The 22,526-nt window shown below is 43.3% G+C and overlaps 2 protein-coding genes across 2 annotated transcripts; one reads left to right on the forward strand and one right to left on the reverse strand.

The window, feature by feature from the left end:
* Positions 1-5,505: 5,505 nt before the first annotated feature.
* Positions 5,506-7,191, forward strand: kcnk12l (potassium channel, subfamily K, member 12 like). The gene is made up of 2 exons (XM_056284256.1): positions 5,506-5,878; positions 6,188-7,191. Exons 1-2 carry the CDS (start codon positions 5,506-5,508, stop codon positions 7,189-7,191), a joined length of 1,377 nt encoding a protein of 458 aa, XP_056140231.1.
* A 5,791-nt stretch (positions 7,192-12,982) lies between these two features.
* ppm1nb (protein phosphatase, Mg2+/Mn2+ dependent, 1Nb (putative)) lies at positions 12,983-16,966 on the reverse strand. The gene is made up of 4 exons (XM_056285414.1): positions 16,561-16,966; positions 14,382-14,953; positions 13,553-13,670; positions 12,983-13,101 (listed from the first exon to the last, which is right to left on the reverse strand). Exons 1-4 carry the CDS (start codon positions 16,964-16,966, stop codon positions 12,983-12,985), a joined length of 1,215 nt encoding a protein of 404 aa, XP_056141389.1.
* Positions 16,967-22,526: the final 5,560 nt, after the last annotated feature.

The raw sequence follows: 22,526 nt of genomic DNA on the forward strand, positions 1-22,526 counted from the left end.
TTGGTGGTAGTGCCATGTCAGGCTATGCCTCCATCTTAGAAAATGAACTGAGGCGCATTCGGTCTACAGCATCACAGAAAACTGACAACACGTCTTTACTGGAACACAGCCCTATGCAAGACACTAAGCCTAGCATTGATGTTGAGCACACGCCTAGCATGACCCAAGAATGTAACAGACGGCCATCTATATCTGACATTCACCGTGCTCCAACCACACACTCATCCATGCGTAATTCAATGAGCCTTGAAGAAGACATCATTAATCCCCCGAGCATCCAGAACGTAGTAGTAGAACATGTTATTAAGAATGAGTCAACACAACCATACAGTAGCCCAAGTAAAATTCGAACCTTCTCAGGTAGGCTTCCAAAGCCAAATGGGGAAGTAGATTATGAAGCTTGGAGAACTCAAGTTGAGCTGCTTCTAAGTGACACCTATGTCACCGATTCACAAAAAATCAGAAAGGTTCTAGAGAGTTTGGTTGGTCCAGCTTCTGACATGGTGAAACCACTTGGGGTCAATGCAAACCCTGTTGCGTACGTAAACCACATCGAATCAGCCTTTGGAGTCGTAGAAGATGGAGAAGAGCTTTTTGCTGCATTCTTGAGTGCAAACCAGAATTCTGGAGAGAAGCCATCTGATTATTTATTCAGACTTCAGACCCTCCTCACTAAAGTCATCTCTAGAGGGGGAGCTTCACTTGTAGATTCAGAAAAACACTTAAGACAGTTCTGCAGAGGATGCTGGGACCACTCGTTGATTTTAGGTCTTCAGCTTGAACAGAAAAAAAATAGCCCACCCTCATTTCCTGAATTGCTTCATCAGCTTAGGACAGAAGAAGGCCGTCGTTCAGCTAAACTAGATAGGATGAAGAAACATCTAGGGAGCTCAAAAGCTTCAGTGCATGCCCACACTGTTTATGGAATCGAAGCCCCAGCCGAAAACAAAAATGAAGACACACAGAAACTCCGCGATGAGGTAGCTGAGTTAAAGAAACAAATTGCAACCCTGTCCATCAAGGAAGAACCACAGCCAAACAGAACTCAGATTGAAACCAGCTGCATGGTCATGAATGCCTCCACACCTCGAATTTACACGCCTCGTTTTCCCAAGCCATGGTTCTGCTTTAAATGTGGTGGAGATGGTCACATTGCTGCCCACTGTGTGAGTGCCCCCAACCCCGCTCTTGTCCATCAAAAGAACACCAAGCTGAGACAAAAACGTGAAGCTCACAGGAATACGCATACCCTCACCTCCATGCCTTTAAACTAGTAGCAGCTCCTGTTTCGGGACGTTCAGTAGCTAAGTACCAGCATAAGAGTCCCAAACCCATTAATGATATTATGAATAGAACCCAGACAAGAAAAAATAGATACAGACAAAGATACCAAAATAGCCAATCCCTTCCCTGTGAACTTGTAGGGCCACGCTGCACTGCATCTGTCTCCATTGAAGGAATAGAATGTGAATCAATCCTTGACACCGGTTCCCAAGTAACAACCATTTCAGAGACATTCTACTTGAACCACTTATCGTTCCTCCCCATCCAGCCCATTCAGACTCTTTTCCAGATAGAAGGTGCAGGTGGCCAACATGTTCCTTACCAGGGTTATATCCAAGCCCTCATCTCCTTCCCCAGCAGCATCACTGGCGTAGCTGAACAGGTCTCTTCATTAGTTCTCATTGTGCCAAATTGCCATTTTAACACTCAGATTCCCCTATTGATTGGAACCAATGTCCTTGACAGATTATATGAAGGTGGCATAGAAAAGCATGGAAGAGAATTCTTACAAAGGCTCAATATCAATAGTGACTGTATCTTGCTGTTCCAGCATGTTGCCCTAAGTCATCAGGAAGAGATTTCAGCCAATCATGTTAAGTTGCATGGACGCCATCCTGTCACCATTCCACCAGGAAGAAAAGTGTCTGTCTTTGGAGATGTCAGAGTGAAGAAACATTTCCCACGTTCCCTTTTCGTGGTCGAATCCCCTGAAACCGTTTCCTTACCTGGTGGAGTGTTCGTTGAAAATTCCTTGATAGAAACTCCACTTCGATCTTTAAACAAGATTCCTGTCATTCTCAGAAATGTGACTGATCGTAGTGTCACACTGCATCCAAGGCAGGTGATAGCTGAAATGATGGTAGCACAGTATGTGATGCCGTCTGAATCCCAAAATATGACTGTGCCTGACATCCCTCAGTCTCAGAGTAACACCACCAACTTTGATTTGGAAGATTCCCCCATTCCAGAAGAGTGGAAAAAACGGATCACACACCAGCTGAACAGCATGCCAGAGGTGTTTGCTGTTGATGACTTGTCTCATGGTCATACGACTGCAGTAAAACATCGCATCCGACTCCAGGATGAGGCCCCTTTTAGAGAGCAACCCAGACCCATTCATCCCTCTGACAGAGAAGCTGTCAAACAACACCTAAGAGAGCTGCTAGACGCTGGAATTATTCGCGAGTCAGAGTCTCCATTTGCTTCCCCCATTGTAGTTGTCAAGAAGAAGAATGGTGCAATAAGACTCTGCATAGATTTCAGGAAGCTGAACATGAGAACGATCAAAGATGCCTATGCTCTCCTCAACATCGAAGACACCTTCTCTGCTCTTAGTGGAGCCAAATGGTTTTCTGTCATGGATCTGAAGTCAGGCTACTATCAAGTAGAAGTTGCAGAGGAAGATAAGCACAAGACCGCTTTTGTCTGCCCTCTAGGCTTCTATGAGTTTAATCGTATGCCCCAAGGTGTGACAAATGCACCAAGCACCTTTCAGAGACTGATGGAGAAATGTGTTGGAGACCTGCATCTCAATGAAGTACTAGTATTTCTGGATGACCTGATTGTCTTCTCTGACACACTAGAAGAGCACGAGGCCAGATTGATGAAAGTGTTGAACCGGCTCAAAGACTATGGCCTAAAGTTGTCCCCTGAAAAATGCCATTTTTTCCAGACTTCTGTTAAATACCTTGGCCATGTTGTAGATGCCAATGGAGTCCACACAGATCCAAGCAAAGTCTCTGCTTTGAGAGAATGGCCTCAACCCACCAACAGAAAAGAGCTCAAATGCTTCCTAGGATTTGCTGGATATTACCGAGGTTTTGTGGAAGGGTACTCTAAAATAGCAAAGCCATTGAATGCTCTAACTGCTGGCTATGTTGCTCCAAGGAAAAGAGGGAAGATTTACAAGAAGGACAGGGTCAAGACTTCCATCAATCCCACCTTACCTTTTGGAAATGAGTGGACTGAAGAGTGTGACGTTGCTTTTAGAACTCTCATAGATAAACTGACTTCGGCCCCTGTTCTTGCCTTCGCCAATCCCAATCTTCCTTACGTCCTGCATACTGATGCCAGCCGCGATGGTCTCGGTGCTGCGTACAAAAAAGTGAAACGAGATATTTATTGAAGATAAAGGTGGAAAAAAATATATTTGATGTTAATCTTTGCAAATAAATATTTGGAATGAATTACTTTTCTCTTGGCGTGTGTGTGCGAGCCGGGGGGGGGGGGCTCAGCTTTTCTTAGAAATAAGTAGGGGGGCGCTAAGGAAAAAAGGTTGGAAACCACTGACTTAGATGAGTGATGAAACGTTTCTCTCTCAATAAATGTTGTGTCCAGATGAACTGATTGAACTTTTTGAGATTTTCTTACCTGGATTATTGAGCATGCATAAAGACAATGTATTGCACTGTGAGCACACATTGGAGAGAAATATTACTGGCAGACCTGTGCATAAACCTCTCTTTTGACAACGCACAAGGACTCCAGAGCACTTTCCTGTCGTGCGTCTCACCGCTCGTCCAAGGGCCACAGCTCCTTTCACAATGTCCAATAATTCCATGGCAGGAGTAAGAGAAGTTGGGAATAAATCCAGAGGAGTAGATTCCCTGATGTTGAGGATTTCTTCTCTTATAAAAGCTGTCCATTTACTGTTGCCAGGAAACAACTTTAAAACAAAAAAAGCATGCAAAACAGTGTGCACTAACTTGCCAGGGCAGTCATATGCAGTGCCATACAGCCAAGATGGTGATAGAAAAACAAATTCAGTGCTTGATGAAGGGCTGGTGGGATAAAGGCACATATGACCTCTTTCTTCCACACCTGTTCAGTCTGTCATTCAGTCATCAGAAGTGATGGAAAAAAAACCCCTGCCCTTTCATCCGGCACAATCCAAGATTAAAGGCATGGTCAGACAGATTTGTCTGTCAGTACTCATGCTCGACAGATCCTCCCACACAGTCTACAAGAAGAAAAAAAAAAAACTGAGGAATTGCTGGTAATGTAGGATGTTTTGGAATGGGTACCAAACAGAAATGTCTTTTTATAGAGAGAAGAGTTAAAAATTGATGGCTCCATTAGACAAGGACAACATTATCAAACAGATCCTCTCAAATGGGACTTTTAATCAATCACTATGCATGGACCATTGATGTGATGGAATCACAGGGTCAGGTCATGTTAAGGATAATTCAGCAACTGGATAAAAGCTTAAGGATAATTCAGCAGCTGGATAAAAGCACCTATTTTAAATTCAAGCAAAATTCATATCACTTGTTATCCTTCAAGAAGAACTAACATCAATTACTGATTAAATGCTGGATGAGAAGGATAGTGCTTCTAAAACAAAGAAATCACTGCTGAAATCAAGGTATGCTCAAAAACGTGGGTGGGGGGGCAGAGTGTGTGTGTGTGTGTGTGTGTGTGTGTGTGTTCAGGGGGCGTGATGTCAATATGATGAAAGAGCGAACATCAGACAGCCTCTCACTTTGTACATAAAAACGTGACGAATCCTTTCACTGGCCATTGTTCAGCAGATCCATGATTAAAAAGATGTAAGCCCAGACCAGCAATTTTCAGTAAATGGAAAATCTTAACAACAAAAAAAGGTATTTTTTTTCATTATTCTTATCTACTTTGATATGGCAGTAATGACGATCTGTATTGGTGTTCATTTAAGGCTATTGACTAACATTTACATTTATAACTTGTGACCGGCTGTTATGATGAAATAGTTATGGACTTCTCAGTAATGATGTGATCATGACGTGATGTCAGCTTAGTGTATATTCAGTCACAGTTTTCCTTGGTTTAATGAATATGTAGTATGTTTTAAAACTTAATTGTTTTCTCTGCATGGCAGTCAAGTGTAGATAAATAGTTTTAGTAATCATTACTATTTCAACACCATTCGTTGCAAAAAATATTTCTTATATTTTCTGTATAGGCTACATTGAGTTATTATTATTGACCACGCTCCCTTCTAAAGCAGTGCACCAGCTCAAAATTCCCTTCATTGAGCAAACCCTTTTTTTAAACTGCTTGTGTTACATTTTAATAGCCAGATGTGTAAACATATATAGCCTTGAGTGCAAAACAGAACGATTGCCATTTGGTATTTATCCATCTATAGGCCCATTGCATTGTATGTGTACCGTATAAGGTGTGTATGTGGGTTTTACTGCAAGTAAGCTATTTTACTACACTGGCAGAAGCAGGCAGTACATGCGGTGTACCTTTGCTGGTGCAGTCATGGCTCAGAGAAGGGGTGGTGCTGGTGGCTGCTGCCCTCGGCTGCCTGTGAACGAGGACAACGCCCGTTTTTTCTTGCTGGCCGGGCTCATCCTGCTCTACTTGTTGTGCGGAGCAGCCATCTTCTCAGCCCTTGAACACCCTTTTGAGCTGCGTGCCCGCCGCCTCTGGAAACAGCAGCTGGAGAACTTCACCCAGCAGTACAGGGTCAGCCTGAGTGCCCTGCACACCCTGCTGCGTCAATATGAGGAGGCAAATGGAGCTGGGATCAGAGTGGACACTTTGAGACCTCGCTGGGACTTTTCTGGAGCTTTCTATTTTGTGGGCACAGTGATCTCCACCATTGGTAAGACTTGCTGCTACTCTATTTTACTTATTGCTGTAGAACATCTCTAATTCGGGTTCAGACGAATGTCACTGAATAGACACAATGTCCAAATGTCACTAAATACACACAAACTGAACACCATTTCATAGATGTCAGTTAGGATAGCTGTGAAGGTGATGTTTTGGAGTTGTTTCGTGTAATGTATTCATCTCTCGAACCAATGATTCCCTCTGTCCCCCTTTTTCAGCCCCTGTCTGTGTGAATAATAGTGGGCCCCCATTTAAAAGTTGCAAAATTAACACTTTATTTTATAATTGTCTTCACAAGGCTTTGGTATGACCACCCCAGCCACAATAGCTGGAAAGATATTCCTAATTTTCTATGGTCTCATTGGCTGTGCATCCACCATCCTTTTCTTCAACCTGTTCCTGGAGAGGATCATTACCATGCTGGCTTACATCATGCGCTGGTTTCACGAGCGTCGGATGAGGTGTGTTGGGGTCGGGGTATTGCCGGGCAGGGAGGTACCCCATGATGTGGATGACAGCCTAGAAGGGTGGAAGCCTTCTGTCTACTATGTGATGCTTATCCTTGGCGTAACCTCTGTGATTATTGCATGCAGTGCCTCGTCGCTGTACTGCTCCATGGAAAACTGGAGCTATGTGGACTCTCTGTACTTCTGTTTTGTGGCTTTTAGCACCATCGGCTTCGGAGACCTAGTGAGCAGCCAGAGACAGCAGTACGAGGCTCAGGAGGCCTACCAGCTTGGGAACTGCCTTTTCATCCTCATGGGAGTATGCTGTATCTACTCTCTCTTCAATGTCATCTCTATTGTCATCAAGCAAACCCTCAACTGGATCCTGGGCAAACTGGTCTGCCCCGAGCAGCATTGTCCCTGCTTCTGCTCTAAGACAAGCTGCTTTTGGCTCTGTTGCCCTTGCCCCCCCAAAAAACGCACCCGCCGAAGGCTTCGAAACACACATCCGAGACGACAGCACTTCAAATGCAATGCTGTGCAGCCCGTCCCATCCCACTGCGCCACAGGAAGACATTGCTACACAGACACCTCGGTGGAGACGGTGTGTGACAGTGAGACCGATGCCGTGGCCGATGGGGTGTATGTTGGCCGGCGTGTCTCAGGAGAGATGATCTCTTTGAATGAGTTCACAGTGTCCAATAAGGTGTCTCTGGCTCTGCTGCAAAAGCAACTGAGTGAAACAGCTCACCAGGGCTCACAGCAGTGCCACAACCACCAAAATGGATTTTCTGAGGGTGTGGGTGCCTTTGCGATCATGAATAATCGCCTGCAGGAGACCAGTATGGACAGGTAGTGCCATGCTCATGACACGATGGGGGGAGACGTTAGTATTATTCTGTACAGCACTTTTGATTCTTTGCACTGGAACTCCCAAGACACCGAATATAGATTGTATCTTCTCTTTGATTTCAAAGTTAGTCATTTATCCATTTTCAATTCATTTGATTCCTTAATCATCTTTAGTTAGTGTGCCAAAATCAAATTGTGAGTGTAGAATGATCTTATTTTTTTTTTTTTTTTTAATTTATTTCTGATTTTCCCCTTTTTTCTCCCAATTTAGTGGCCAATTGATCCCTATTTTAATTCAAACACCCACCCTCGTATTGCATGCGTTCGCCAACTGCATCTCTCCGGCCGGCAGTCTCGAAGGAAAGCGCCTCCCCACTTTCGTGACAAGGCGAATCCAAGCCGAACCACTGTTTTTCCGACACACACAGAGACGCATTCACATGACGAACACAAGCCGACTCCGCCCCCCTCCCGAAGACAGCGTTGCCAATGATTGCTGCTTCATCGAGTCCGGCCATAGTCGGATCTGACGAGACCGGGGCGCGAACCCCAGTCCCCAGTGGGCAACTGCATCGACACCAAGCCGACGCTTAGACCGCTACGCCACCGCGGACCCTGAATGATCTTATTTTAAATACCATATTTGGAGAATGTCTGTCCGGACAGTTGCAGACCCCTAAATATGGATTCCAGACATTCATGAATTAATTGTTCATATTTTGTTGGAAGAAAGAGTGCAATATTCATATCATTTAAAGCACATCTTCGTGAAGAGGGGCTTGATATCCTGAAGTGATTGGCTCATGCTAGGAAATCAGCTAGAGGAAGGAGTGAAGGACCACTTAAAGGGAAAGACTGATTTAAGAGTGCTGCATATATGTCCCCTGAGATCCTCAAAAAATGCAATGGCTGTATTGAAGGTAGTAGTAGTAGTAGGCTTCAGTGAGCATGTGTGCATAATACCTAAGCCTGAAAAGTCCTCTCAGACAACTTGCTGAATATTTATTACCTCTGATTTGTGTGTTTTCTTTTTTCTTTTTCTTTTTTTTTATTGAGAACAAACTCCTTAAACACACTATGGAGCCCATGAGTGCTCGAAAAGGGAAAAAAAAATCTTAATTTCCTGATTACTTGTGGGGCACATTTCATGTTTCAATCAATGTGTTTCATTGAAATTCAGAGTAATCATTAGCTCATTGCAAAAAAAATGATTTTGAGGTGCTTTGTGTAAATAAGCATTGTAGTGATAGTCATACAACTTCAACATCAGCAGTCTGAAGTGCTAGATTTAGCGTTTTCATCTTGGTCATCCAGATTGTATGGAGAAATTGCTTCCCTATGCAAAAATGATTTCTTTGTAAACTGTATAATCTATGCTGACATGGCCATCAAATCATTGATGTAATACAGATGTAAATCAGAATGCCAGACAGAGAGGTGACATATAAGAGAACTTAAGATAGGAATAGATTGAAAATCAACAATTTAGTATATGATTGGGAGACATTTTTTTAGCGGCCATATTTGAACATTTTCTTCGTAGTTATAAAATCAAAAGCGGACAAACTGTGACTTTGAGTTCATGTAAATATTCAGGAGTATGAAGTTAGTTTGTTAAACAATCTTTATTTAGACAGAAACAATCAGTCTCATAACAGGTAATATCTATACACAGAATTACTCACTGAAAGCATACAACATTGCTGTAAGATGTATACAAATCTGCTGAGCATTACTCTCCATTTCATTTCTCAAGGATCTGTTCTGTACTGTTCTGCTCAATAATATGTAGGGGAGATTGGGGCTATTTGTCACATGGGCAAGTTGTCACGTCGTTAATATTTTCACCATCAGAGGGCGCTACTTAAAAGTCGAATGCTAGTTTTGTGCATCTACTTGGTCTGATGTCATATCCTGTCTGGGAAAAGCAAAGCACACTGTTAACCGAGGTTAGCACTGGTTTACCATTTTTCACATTCTAAAATAAAAAAAAACAAAAAAAATGTGAATTTTTTTGTAATAATCTTCTAATTAAAAATCTTCACAATTGTACTTGGTAGAGGAGAGAATAAAGTGTCTTGTTATACTTTTGCTAATGTCCTGCTTTAAGCTAACTTTAAGATATAGCAAACATTAGCAGACATGGCAGTTTGGGGCAACGTGTCCCGGTGATTTTGGGGTAACTTACCTAAAAATCACCGAGACAAGTTGCCAGTATACACAGACATAGACAGTCTGCTTGTCAACTGTTGTCGTATATAATTTAGATATATGACATGTGTTTTTAAAGAAAGAAAATAAAGGAAGGAAGCCAGGAAAGAAGGAAGGGAGAAGAGATGGTCAGGAATTATGGAAAAAAAAACAACAACAAAAAAAACAGAAAATGGCAGCACACCACCTGACGTGATGCTAAGGACAGTGAGGCAGGTGAAGTTGACAAATAAATCAATCAGGAGTACAGCGAAGCATTATAACATTAACTGCCGTACACTGGCTTGATAATGTAAGACATTCACTACAGCTGAAATAGAAAGTCAGACAGCCATCCCAACTAGTTGGTCGGGTATAGATCTCCACAGCAGGTGTTTAGCCGAGACTTTGAGCTGCAGCTTGAGCAGTACCTTATTAGATCAGCTGACATCTATTTTGGATTGTTGCCAAATGAGGTGAGAAAGCTAGCGTATGAATTTGCAGTGGCATGCGAGCTGCAGTTTCCACCAGCCTGGGCTGAAAAAGAAAAAGGCAACAGCGAGTGATTTACACGTTTCTTAAAGCGGTACCCTACACTCTCTCAGAAAGACAGAGGTAACTAGCCTTGACAGGGCAAGTGCCTTTAACAAGGAGAATGTCAAGGCTTTCTTTGACGATCTGGAGAAGGTGTTAGGCTGAAATTCACTGGGATCAGGGGACATCTGGAATATGGATGAACTGGTGTGACGACTGTGCAGAAACCAGACCAAATGGTGGATAGGCGCGGGTTTAAACAGGTAGGCTCACTGACATCTGGTGAAAGGGGTACCCTAGTGACATTAGCATGTACAGTCTCAGCATCAGGGAACAATATTCCCCCCATTTCATATTCCCTCGGGTGAACTTCCACAACCACTTCCTCAACAATGGGCCATCTGGCAGCAAAGGAAGAGCAAACCCCTCTGGCTGGATGAAGGAAGCACACTTCGTGGATTCTTCAATCATTTTGTTGAACATGCCAAATGTGTAAAGGAAAAGCCATGTTTACGCCTTCTGGACAACCACAGCTCCCACCTTTCCATTGATGGTCTAAATTTTGCCAAAGAAAATGGCATAATTATGCTCTCCTTCCCTCCCCACTGCTCACTCAGGCTGCAACCTTATGACAGAACCATTTATGGGCTGCTGAAGAGGCACATAAACTCAGTGTCTGGTTCCTGGATGAGGAACAACCCAGGGAAAACAATCACAATCTATGACATCCCTGGGATTGTGGCAATTGCATATCCTCTGGCAGCAACCCCACTGAATATTCAGACTGGCTTTTGCATGACAGGAGTTCAAAATTACAACAGGGATGTGTTACTGGAGGCAGAATTGGCACCATTGTGTGTCTCAGATCGCCCCTTTCAGGACCCAGCCCTTCCAGGCCCCAGTACCGACCCAGCACTTCCAGGCCCCAGCACTAACCCAGCCCTGCCAATTAGCACCACCTCACCCTTGCCCCTAGTAATGCCAGCTTCACCCACCAATCAACTCCAGAGGATATTTGTCCATACCCAAAAGCTGGTCCAAGAAAACTAGCCTGCAAAAAAAAAAGAAAAGAAAAGAAAAATTGCTATTCTCACTGACACACCAGTGAAGGAGGCACTTGCGGCTGAAAGGCAGGCACAAGGTTAAAACAATCCATTCCAAAAGAAATGCGGGGGAACCAAATCGAAAACACCCAAAGAAAAAGAAGACAAGTAAGAAAGACTCGAGATGCCTCTTCCAACAGATGAAGATGAGTGCCTGTGCTTTGTTTGCGTGGAGCCATTTGCGAACAGCCATCCAAGAGAGACTTTGGCCCAGTGCATGAAATGCAGACAGTGGGCTCATGAAGAGTGCACCCCTGGCAAGGCAATTTATGTTTGCCAGAACTGCAATTCTGATGATGAGTCTAACTAGTGAGGTTTGAGACCTGGCTTGAGATTTGCTTGAATGTGTGACATGTTTTATTTGAAAGTTTGTTTGAAATGATTTTCCAGTCATAGTTGGGACTGATTTAACGACCACGTTCCAGGATTGATTCAAGTTCAGTGATTAATCAATCTATTTTTCTGTAGCTGAATTTATGTCTTACCCCACACAGTGTGACAACTTACCTGCTGATGGGACAACATGTTACATGTGCACACTCACTATTTAAATGCCCATAACCCTGTACTGAAATAAGATATGAAACGAATTGAAAATATATGCCTGAGACTTTGTTCTTTCATTTGGTATGCAATTTGTAACAATATGATATATTGATCCCGATATATATAAAAGAGTGTAAAAAGTGTGCAAGATGCCCCAGTCTCCCCTACTTTAAAATAGATTTGTAGAGCAGCGTAGTACAGATCATTTCAACCAGATTACATAGGGAGAAGGGTGGGTTTGTTGGTTTTGAAAGATTGGACAATTTAGAATGATCATTTTTCACTTGCCTTAAAAAAAATTAAAAAAAATAAAATAATGAAAGGCGAGTTCGTTCATTCATTCAGCTTCTCTAAATAGCCTTGTTAGATTTGTTAGCATGCACCAGTGAAAGAAATAGCTACTGTTAGCTATAAGCTAACCAAAGACCTTGTGGCCGGTGGTACTGATAGATCTAAAAGTGCTGACAGCGCTAACATGCTGCTGGCGGTCGGTATGGTACACAAATTCCCTCCTCATGGTAAAGAATGGCAGAAAAGTTACAAAACTCCTTTAAAAAAAACTCTATTCCTAAATGATCAGTCTTTAATCCAATTCCACATGGTAACATATTTTATTCCTTATTTTATTTATTTAATTTCATACAGCAGAATACCAATAGGAATCTACAGTTTTACAACAGATTGAAATATAATCGATTTTATATACAATATATCAACTGAAATTATCCTTGTCTTCTGTTCTCTGAATATGAGGCAGAGGGTTGTTGCTGGATCAGTGTATCTGGTCAAGCTTTAGAAAATGTCCATGTATAAATAATAAAATGCATCCAACTTTATTACGCCTACCTTTGCATTGTATTTATTATGTCGACATGCTGCTTGACTGGGATGGCGGCAGAAAAAATAAACAGCTCTTCCATCGTCTGTCTCCCTTTTTGACAAATTGCACAGAGAAAGATACTAGTTCTTGTTGATATTAATAATCCACCCGGGGAGGCTTGAAGACAGATCAGAGATGTGTTTCTCAAGACCCCCCCAAACCCTGCACGGAAAAGTTGGCGGAGGAAAAAACTGGTGAGTGTATTGTTCATTCTGAGATCACGTTCCCACTAATGCATATAATATACATTATGTTTACTTACATTGGGCAGTGTCGGTTTGTGTATCTCTCTCTGCTGATAGTAAGCAGAAATAATGCAGTTCCTTCTGTAACATTCAGAAGAGGCAGTATTATTTCCCTACTCCCATTGTAATTACAGTGCACAAAAATATACATGGTAACAAGTACAAAGGCACGTTTGGACAATGCATTGTGGACTTTCTCTCTCTGACACACATGCATGCACTCACGCATGCACGCATGCACGCACACGTACGCACACACACACACACACACACACACACACACACACACCTGGACACTTACTTGCTCTGTATGCCTCCACCTGGAGGTAAGCCAGGGATGACAATGGATGCTAGGACTGTGAGGACAGATAACAGGTCAGGGTCCTCCCCTCTGGCACACAGCTCTTCATAAATCTCTATGAAAAGTCAAAACAAAAATGAGTATATGACCTGATGAAACGTTTTATTGAAATGTAAATGATTGATTTTTTTTACTAAATGCAGCTGTTGATAAAGGCTAAAACATATTTATGTTCAAAAAGGATCTGTTTATGCATCAGAGGAATAGCTGTTGACTTTCAGAGCCTGCAGGGATTCCTTCCCCCGCAAGCCAGAGCACTTAAAATGGATTTAGTTCTCTGTGCTTGAACTACTAAGAATCCACCAGCAGGGGAAAAAAAAGGTTTCAGTATTTTCAATACCAAAGCATTACAAAAACAACACACTTCAATATCCTAATAGACACCGTGATTAATGAGTGTTTGAACATGCTGCCTTCTCGGCCACATGAGCGCTTTGGATGTTTTGTAGAATCGCTCATTTTGTACTGAAAAGCCCCAGAAGTGACGGCCGGCCCCACATCCACACCTGCAACCTTGGATTCCAGGAGGTCTTCCAGTTCAGCCTCCTGGTGTAATGCCTCTGCCGACAGCTGGGGGGCACCAGGGAAGCAGAGCAGGATGATGCTGATGTTGTCCAAGCTGCCCTGTGGAGCAATGCCAGAGAAGGTGAGTGTTCCTGATGGCCGTCTCAGGTGATTTCATGTCGGCATACAAAAAGCAGTATTTAACCCTAAATCTGTGGGGGCAGCAGGAGCCTTCTCAGTCACAGAGAGAGGCAGAGCTTTTCCTCGACATGGACACTAATGTCCCAAAGACAACAAGGCACCCGATTCCACTGAAAAACGCTACGTGTGGAAGTATGAGATAAACTGTGACACTTTCAGGGCACTGTGCATGTGCAAGCAGAAGCCCTGTTACATAACTGTGACATGATGGATGTGGCAGCCAAATCCAGTGCGGTCCAGTCCATCGACAACTGCCCCATACACATGGGGTTCATATTGGTCTAAATATCATTGTTTGTTGTGTCTATAGAAATGATGTATGTTTAAAGTGCACAGTGAGATCTTTTTTAAAGAAAATGTTTTTGCCTCCAGGCAATATGTGTTTACAAACCATCGAACACACCACAGGCATATACAAAAGGATTACACCATTACATAAGACAACAAAAAGCCTGGTGCATTCATTGACATTTTTAAAATGACCTTGCTATGTTTTTGATGAAAAAAGGAAAAAGAATCAACAATTTGTAGATAGCTAGATAATATTTCCGCTAATTTTTCCATAGTTACACAATCACTTGTGATATGCAGCTGATATCTCGAGAAGGTGGTGACCCTTCAGGTTCTGACCTTATAGAGACACAGGTCAATGACCTGAGCGCAGACATCCCTCAGGTCAGTGCAGACACGCAGACGGCTATGGATAAAGGCACACAGCTCCTCGTTGGTAATTGTGTCCCACACCCCATCGCAGGCAAGCACCAGGAACTCATCTGCAGGCGAGCGCTCCACCACACACACCTCCGGCTCTGGGGAGACCATCTGCTGGTTTGGTGGTCGGTTTTCCACCCCCTTGTAGCTGAAATCCCCCAGGGCGCGTGAAACAGCGAGAGAACCGTTGATTCGTTGGAGGGACACTGAGCCACCAGCGCTCTCAATACGCTCCCTCTCCAGTGGACTGTATGGTTTGTGGTCCTGGGTGGAGAAACACACCTGTCCAGACCGGCACAATATGGCCCGCGAGTCACCACAGTTGGCAAAGTAGATGTAGCACGGTGAGATGAGGGTGGCCACCACAGTGGTGCCACCCCTTTCCCAACCCTCTCGTCGGGCCGCGGTGTGCAAGTGCTTGTCTGTTTGCAGGAAGCCCTCTATGATGCCTCCTCTTATCCCCTCTGGATCATCCTCGGGTCCCATTCCACCTGAGTACACAAACAAATATATACAGTAGTATCAGCTGAAGCAAGGCATCCAACGAAGTCGAGTCAATTTTATTTGTATAGCCCAATATCACATAAATATTCTTTGGGACATAAAAAGAGCTCTGTTCATTGTAATGGAGGGAGTAGCTTGATAGATCGTAGATTATTGTATTAAAGAGCAATTAAACCTTATACAACTTTTGTGAGTTTGCTACCCATCTGTGGTAACACCAAAGGTGAAAACCCATCTGTAAGGGATAGGTGTGTTTGATTTAAGTCATCGACCCAAACCACTTTACAATTAGTGAATGCCTCACATTCACCCATTCACACACACGCGCACACACACACACACACACACACACACACACACATACACACACGATGGTGTTAGCCATGCAAGGCATCAACCTGCTCTTTGGGAACTGTTAGGGGCTAGGTGTCTTGCTCAAGGACACCTCAACATTTTTGCAAGGAGGAGCTGAGGATCAAACTCGCAACCCTCCAGCCTGCTCTCCCTCATGAGCCACTGTCACTCGTGTGGCAGTGAGCCAGCATTGACAACAGTCAACAGTTCTGTCAATGCTGGCTCATTGTCACACCCAAATCAAACAGACCCATCATTACTTTTTTGTGGCATTTCCCCTTTATTTGATAGTGACAGTAGAGAGACAAGAAAGGCAGGGAAGAGAGAGGGATGACATGCAGCAAAGGGCCTGGGCCAGATTCAAACCCAGGCTGCTGCGGTAAGGACTCAGCCTTATATGTGGTACATGCTCTACCAGGTGAGTCACCAGGTGTCCCACCCATCTTTACTTTTAAACATCTGCAGCTGTGTTTATCCTGCTATGCTTACATCTCGTGGTCCCAAGATCAGCCTCGCACTTAAAAACTTTTATGTGAATTTTGTCATTTTGAATAAAGAAAAAGCTTGATGGAAAATGGCAAATGTCAAATAAAATCCCCAAAATTCTTAGCAAGGTTTATACACTCACTTTTTTTTCTATAAAAAGAAATGCGATTAATTATGATGGAAGCGTATTTGCCTGATAAAAGAAATGAAATGCAAACAGAATTTAATCACATGATCAACTGTTTCTTAATCTTTACTGGTTTATCCCGCTCATGAGCGTCGAAGAATGGACATTTGGCATAGAACTTGTAAAACTATGTTTAAAGTTTTTACTCACTTAAACAGATCTGATGAAAACGTTTCTTAACTTGCATGATCCCCCCCCCCCCGACATTTAATTATTCACTTGAAATTTAAGCAAAAGTTGGATGGAACCACAGAATAGCAGTAGTTTTTCTGCCTTTAGAAGGTAGCAAACTGTGGTATAGGGTTTTGTTACTCAAGATGAATTCAGATTGATTAATAAGATTAAATAGGAACTTTCAGAACTTTTAAAGAACATTTTTAAAGGAACTTTAAAAAGAAAGTTTCCACATATATTGACACATATCTCAAATGCCCCATGGGCACTGCAGGGTTGAATTTTAAATTCTTGCGCTTTGATAAAGCCTCACAAAATACCTTCCCACATATTTTGTCCAACGTAACAAAGCCAGAATGACAGGGCGGATAATCAAATTTCCATCTGTCTCACCTGTAGATAGGATCTGACTAAGAAGGTGCTGGGAGCAGTACTGGGCAACGCTGCTGCCTGCGTGTCCGTCAAACACAGCGTAGAAGCTCCAGTTGGCCAGCTCGCCACCCAGCTGTGGCACACAGTTATGGAAGTCCTCCATGTTGGCCCTCCAGCCCTGCATGCTGCCCAGGGCGTAGGTTAGGCCCCAACGGGAACAACCCTCCTCGATCAGCTTGTCTAGGACTGGACGGTCCAGATAAGGGCTGGGAATGACCTCCTCCCCATCTCCCTCCTCAGGATGCTGCCCTTCGCCTGTGTCGCTGCGACCCCCCTTGAAGAAGGAGCTGACCCTCTTCTCTGTCTCTTTCACCAGCTGCCGCACAAACGCTGGCATCTCCACACTTCCCTTCCTGGCTGTTCTCATGGCTCCTGTGCACGGCCGATGTGCGGGGGTCTTCGTTCTTCCCACCACTATCTGTGGCTGGGGAGCCAGGGGGAGCTGGTGGGCCTGATGCGTGGCCTGCACCGTGTCTGCGTAGCCCTGCTGCTCCAGGGCTCAAAGCATGGCTGCCTAAGCTGATGTATGTTCTCTGTGCTGACTGCTTACCGCGCTTTCTCTGCTCATCTCTCTCTCTCGCTCTCTCTCTCTCTCTCTCTCTCTCTCTCTCTCTCTCTCTCTCTCTCTCTCTCTCTCTCGCTCTCTCTCTCTCTTCTCGATCTCTTGGGAGACCTTACTGCACTGCACTCGTTCCCTCACGCATCCTTCCTTTCCTCTTTAGTTTTGTCTGTCTCATCTGCGCCCCTTACTCTTTTTACCTTCTCCCTCTCTTCTCCACAGCTCCTCCTCCTTTTGCTATGTTCGCCTTATTATTTTCCCGACTCCTCTCTGATTGGCTGGCTATTTGTGTGCACCAATCCCTCAGCTGCATAGATCTTGGCTGTCATGTGTGAGAGCTTTCCCTTCCTGCCGCTCTCCCACACCCTGCTTTTATCGGCAAGCACACACACACGCACACGCACACGCACACACACACACACACACACACACACACACACACACACACACACACACACACACACACACACACACACACAAATCTTTGTTAATCCCAACCTTTGATCACTCTGGATTACTGGATTACATCTACTCTTGTGGATTACTGGACTGTCAGCCATTATTACTAGTCCTGTGCCGGGGACAAAAGGGAAGAAAAAAGAAAGACATTTTAGAAATGGAGAGTAAATAAGGGTTTTGTCTCATTATGTGCAAAGAATCTCCATTCAAAATTATATTTCACTTACCTGCATTAAAAATGAGTTGTGTACCTCTGTTGGAGTAGATGATTAAAATTGTCTACCCAGGGGACCCATAACAAACATCAGCATGACGTTTTCATCTGAAGGATTAAAAAGAAAAAAAGGCAAAACAAACAAATAGAATCACTAAGAAGAAAAATAGTCAATCAAACAAACAGATTGGATTAAACATATGAATGAAAATACAATAGCAGTCTAATGTTACTCATTTATATATTCCATTATTTTCCTCCCTTCTCTCAGTATGCTATCATCTGCCTGTGTACGTTGCCTGCCATCCTGTCATGCTCTCTGTTATTTCATCATCTTTTGTCTGTTTGAGGGCAATGCAGCTTGGAGAGCTCATGGCTCGGTTGTATGCACGCTTACAATGTTCATTTGATGCCTTCTTTCAATTGCTTCATCACATTTACGAGGAAAATCAAACAAAGTGTTTTCTTATGGGTAACAGACGCTGCCAAAATCAGTGATGAGCTGGAGGCTGTTCTGTTATGTCACTTGAAAATTTACAACATGAATACGGCACATGTAATATGTACTACATATCTGTGAAATTTTAAGAGCATAATGCAAATATTCGTGATACAATATGCAAACTTGTGATTTATTTTACATATTTGAAATGTTTTTTTCATCCATTATCCGAGCCGCTTGTCCTACTTAGGGTCCCGGGATGCTGGAGCCTATCCAAGCAGTCATTGGGTGGCAGGTGGGGAAACACTCTAGACAGGCCACCAGGCCATCACACACACACACACACACACACACACACACACACACACACACACACACACACCTAGGGACAATTTAGTTGGCTGATTCACCTGACCAACATGTCTTTGGACTGTGGGAGGAAACCCACACAGACACAGGGAGAACATGCAAACTCCACACAGAGGGCAACCCGGGATGACCCCCAAGGTTGGACTACCCCGGGGTTCGAACCCAGGATCTTCTTGCTGTGAGGCGACCGCTGTAACCACTGCGCCACCATGCCGCCATAGATTTTTCAGTTGTATAGATTTGAAGTTTACAGCTATAATCATTGTTTCCTATAGTGAAATACTAAAACACTTGCTGCCATTTTAGCAGTGTGTAAAGTTGTTATGTGATTTACGAAGCTGTAACACAACATATTCCCACACAACATAGATTGACCAAACCATGAAGAAACCTGTAGTACCTTTTCAAAATAATCTGCAATTTTTTTTTTTGTTGATAGATTTGCAGATCACATTTGGTAAACTTTTGATCAGATTTCGAGAACATGTATTTTATGTTGTGAGCAATAATCCCCGTTTTTTTTCTCCTTTTTTGTGGATCATTGAAAACAAGTTCGAAAGTCATAGTAGCAACTTTTTTGTCTGTTTCCCGTGTATTTTGTCCGACTTGTTCATTGAGACATTAAATAGTTGGATAGTTTTACATGTAAAAGAACAATTAATAATGCTGACTCAGAATGACGGTCTCACAGATCATGGTTTTTATTTAACTTACTGACACCTATGGTGATACTGGTAATTGCACTGTTTTTGACCTCTCCAGGTGACGGATGAAACACAGTGCTGCTTCACTGCTTTCCCACTGCCAGACACATGAACACGGTTGAACCTGAGTTTAAGCTAACCACATAATACCTGTTGTTTAAGTTATTTCACTAGCTTGGTCCGCTGACTACTTTGCTTCTTCTCCATAAACTATCATGGTTTGCGTAGTTGTGGACTAACTATTGTCTCGAATAAGTCAGTGGGAGACAAAATCAAAAAAAGACATTTGTCTACATGTAAAACTTTAGGATTGTAGCTTTATCTTTAGTCATATAACAGTGATTGAGAGATATTCATGATATGAATATCGAAACAAAATATGCTGATTAGTTTCGCTAATAAAATGCTACGCTGTTATTCTTTTGAGTAAAAGCCACAGACTGCAGATTTAGATATGAAGTTAAAGGATGAGTATGCCACTGTTGACTTGGCTCACTATTGGGCCTGCAATTTCTAAGGCACCTTTCTTACACAAAACTATAGCGTCTCTGGGACTGGTATGGACTCTAACTTTAGGCCTAGAGCCAATTTCCCTTTAACTGATACTGATATCCCTTACACCCTTACCCGAGGGATAGTGGGTGTAGATCAGTGTAGTGTTCGGGGAGTCGTCGTTCTCTAGCGACCCCTCTGGCCCATCCGGGCACCTGCAGCCAAGCAATTGAAAACATTCTCCTCCTACGCCTCCTTCGCGGCCTGAAGGTAATGCAATCCATGTGAGGCTTCAGCGTGTAAAATAGCGAGCAGCCGACACGAGTTTGAAGAAAGCTGGTGTTACGACTATCTCCTTCCTGTAGAAACGTGAGCCAGGGGAGTTATTCGAAAAGAGTTCCGGCCATATGCCATTGGGTTAATCAGGTGGGATAAGGGGAAAAACTAGAAATACATGTATAAAATAAATAAATAAAAAAGTTTTGAATGAGGTAATGTATTTTTCCCCTTCCAACATACTTGATAAGGTTGATTGTCTAAAGTAGCTAACCCAAAGCTTTGGCACTCACACTGAATGATGACCGGGTGGTCTGTAAGAGCCACAATTTATTCAAACTGCTATCAATTTTTCTAGGATCAGCTATCCTTGAGTAAAACATCCATCGGCTATGCCGATTTAATCCAAATTCCAGTCTGCATTGGGCAGAGGGCAGGGAGAGACTCTGGACAGGTTGCCAGTCCTTGTCGGGGCCCACATTCACAATTGCTCATGCACTATCCAGAGCCTGGACTCCCCATTTCACTTAACATGCATGTCTTTGGACTGTGGGAGGAAACCAGAGCACCCGGAGGAAACCAACACAAGCATACTCCAGATGGTTCAATTCCAGATGGCCTGGAATTGAACCCATGATCCTCTTGCTGCGAAGTAGTATATCTAACCACTAAGTCCAAGGATAATACTGAGCTTGCTGTATTTCTTTGATTTACCCAAGGCACTACTCGACACTCAATAGTTATTTATTCCCCAAAATTTAGCAACAAATAACACTAAAATGTAGAGCACAGATTTAAAATTTGAAATTAAACATTTCGATTTAAATAAATAAATAAAGAGTCCAGCCCCTCTCCAGGAATTTGGTACCAGAGCCCAACTATATCTAGTTGGTACCGCTCCATCTCCCGCACCAGCTCAGGCTCCTTCCCTGCCAGAGAGGTGACATTCCACATCCCGAGGACCAGTCTGCGAGCCAGAATTCGGCATGCACCAGTCCCCGCCTTTGCCTGCTGCCCGGCCTGCATTGCACCCTACCCCAATGCTCATCCCCGTAGGTGATGGGTCCATGGGGTGGTGGCTCCATGTTGCTTTTTCGGGCTGGGCCTGGTCGGGCCCCATGGGCCAAGGCCCGGCCAACAGACGGTTTGCCGGAGAGCTCCTTTCCCAGGTCTGGCTCCAGCAGGGGGTTAAAATTGATTAGGTTACAAGTTAATTGCTCTTACAGAACCAGAGAATGGTGGAATAGTTTTTTTTTATTCAGACATGAATTATTTACTGGAGTCATGAGTACATATTTCCATTAGATATAGTGGTGCTTGAAAGTTTGTGAACCCTTTAGAATTTTCTATTTTTCTGCATAAATATGACTTAAAACATCATCAGATTTTCACTCAAGTCCTAATAAAATTAGATAAAGAGAACCTAATTAAACAAATGAGACAAAAATATTATACTTGGTCATTTATTTATTGAGGAAAATGATCCAATATTACATATCTGTGAGTGGCAAAAGTACGTGAACCTCTAACAGTTAATTTCAAGGTGAAATTATGGTCAGGTGTTTTCAATCAATGGGATGACAATCGGGTGTGAGTGGGCACCCTGTTTTATTTAAAGAATAGGGATCTATCAAAGTCTGATCCTCACAACTTATGTTTGTGGAAGTGTATCATGGCAAGAACAAAAGAGATTTCTGAGGACCTCAGAAAAAACATTGTTGACACTCATCAGGCTGGAAAAGGTTACAAAACCATCTCTAAAGCGTTTGGACTCCACCAATCCACAGTCAGACAGATTGTGTACAAATGGAGGAAATTTAAGACCATTGTTACCCTCCCCAGGAGTGGTCGACCATCAAAGATCACTCCAAGAGCAAGGCGTGTAATAGTCGGCCAGGTCACAAAGGAACACAGGGTAACTTCTAAGCAACTAAAGGCCTCTCTCACATTGGCTAATGTTAATGTTCATGATCCACCATCAAGAGAACACTGAACAACAGTGGTATGCATGGCAGGGTTGCAAGGAGAAAGCCACTGCTCTCCAAAATTGCTGCCCGTCTGCAGTTTGCTAAAGATCACATGGACAAGACAAAAGGCTACTGGAAAAATGTTTTGTGGAAGGATGAGACCGAAATAGAACTTTTTGGTTTAAATGAGAAGTGTTATGTTTGGAGAAAGGAAAACACTGCATTCCAGCATAAGAACCTTATCCCATCTGTGAAACATGGTGGTGGTAGTATCATGGTTTGGGCCTGTTTTGCTGCATCTGGGCCAGGACGGCTTGCCATCATTGATGGAACAATGAATTCTGAATTATACCAGCGAATTCTTAAGGAAAATGTCAGGATATCTGTCCGTGAACTGATTCTCAAGAGAACGTGGGTCATGCAGCAAGACAACGACCCTAAGCAC

This window comes from Lampris incognitus, chromosome 8, assembly GCF_029633865.1.
Source record: "Lampris incognitus isolate fLamInc1 chromosome 8, fLamInc1.hap2, whole genome shotgun sequence".
In the NCBI taxonomy this organism is placed as follows: domain Eukaryota; kingdom Metazoa; phylum Chordata; class Actinopteri; order Lampriformes; family Lampridae; genus Lampris; species Lampris incognitus.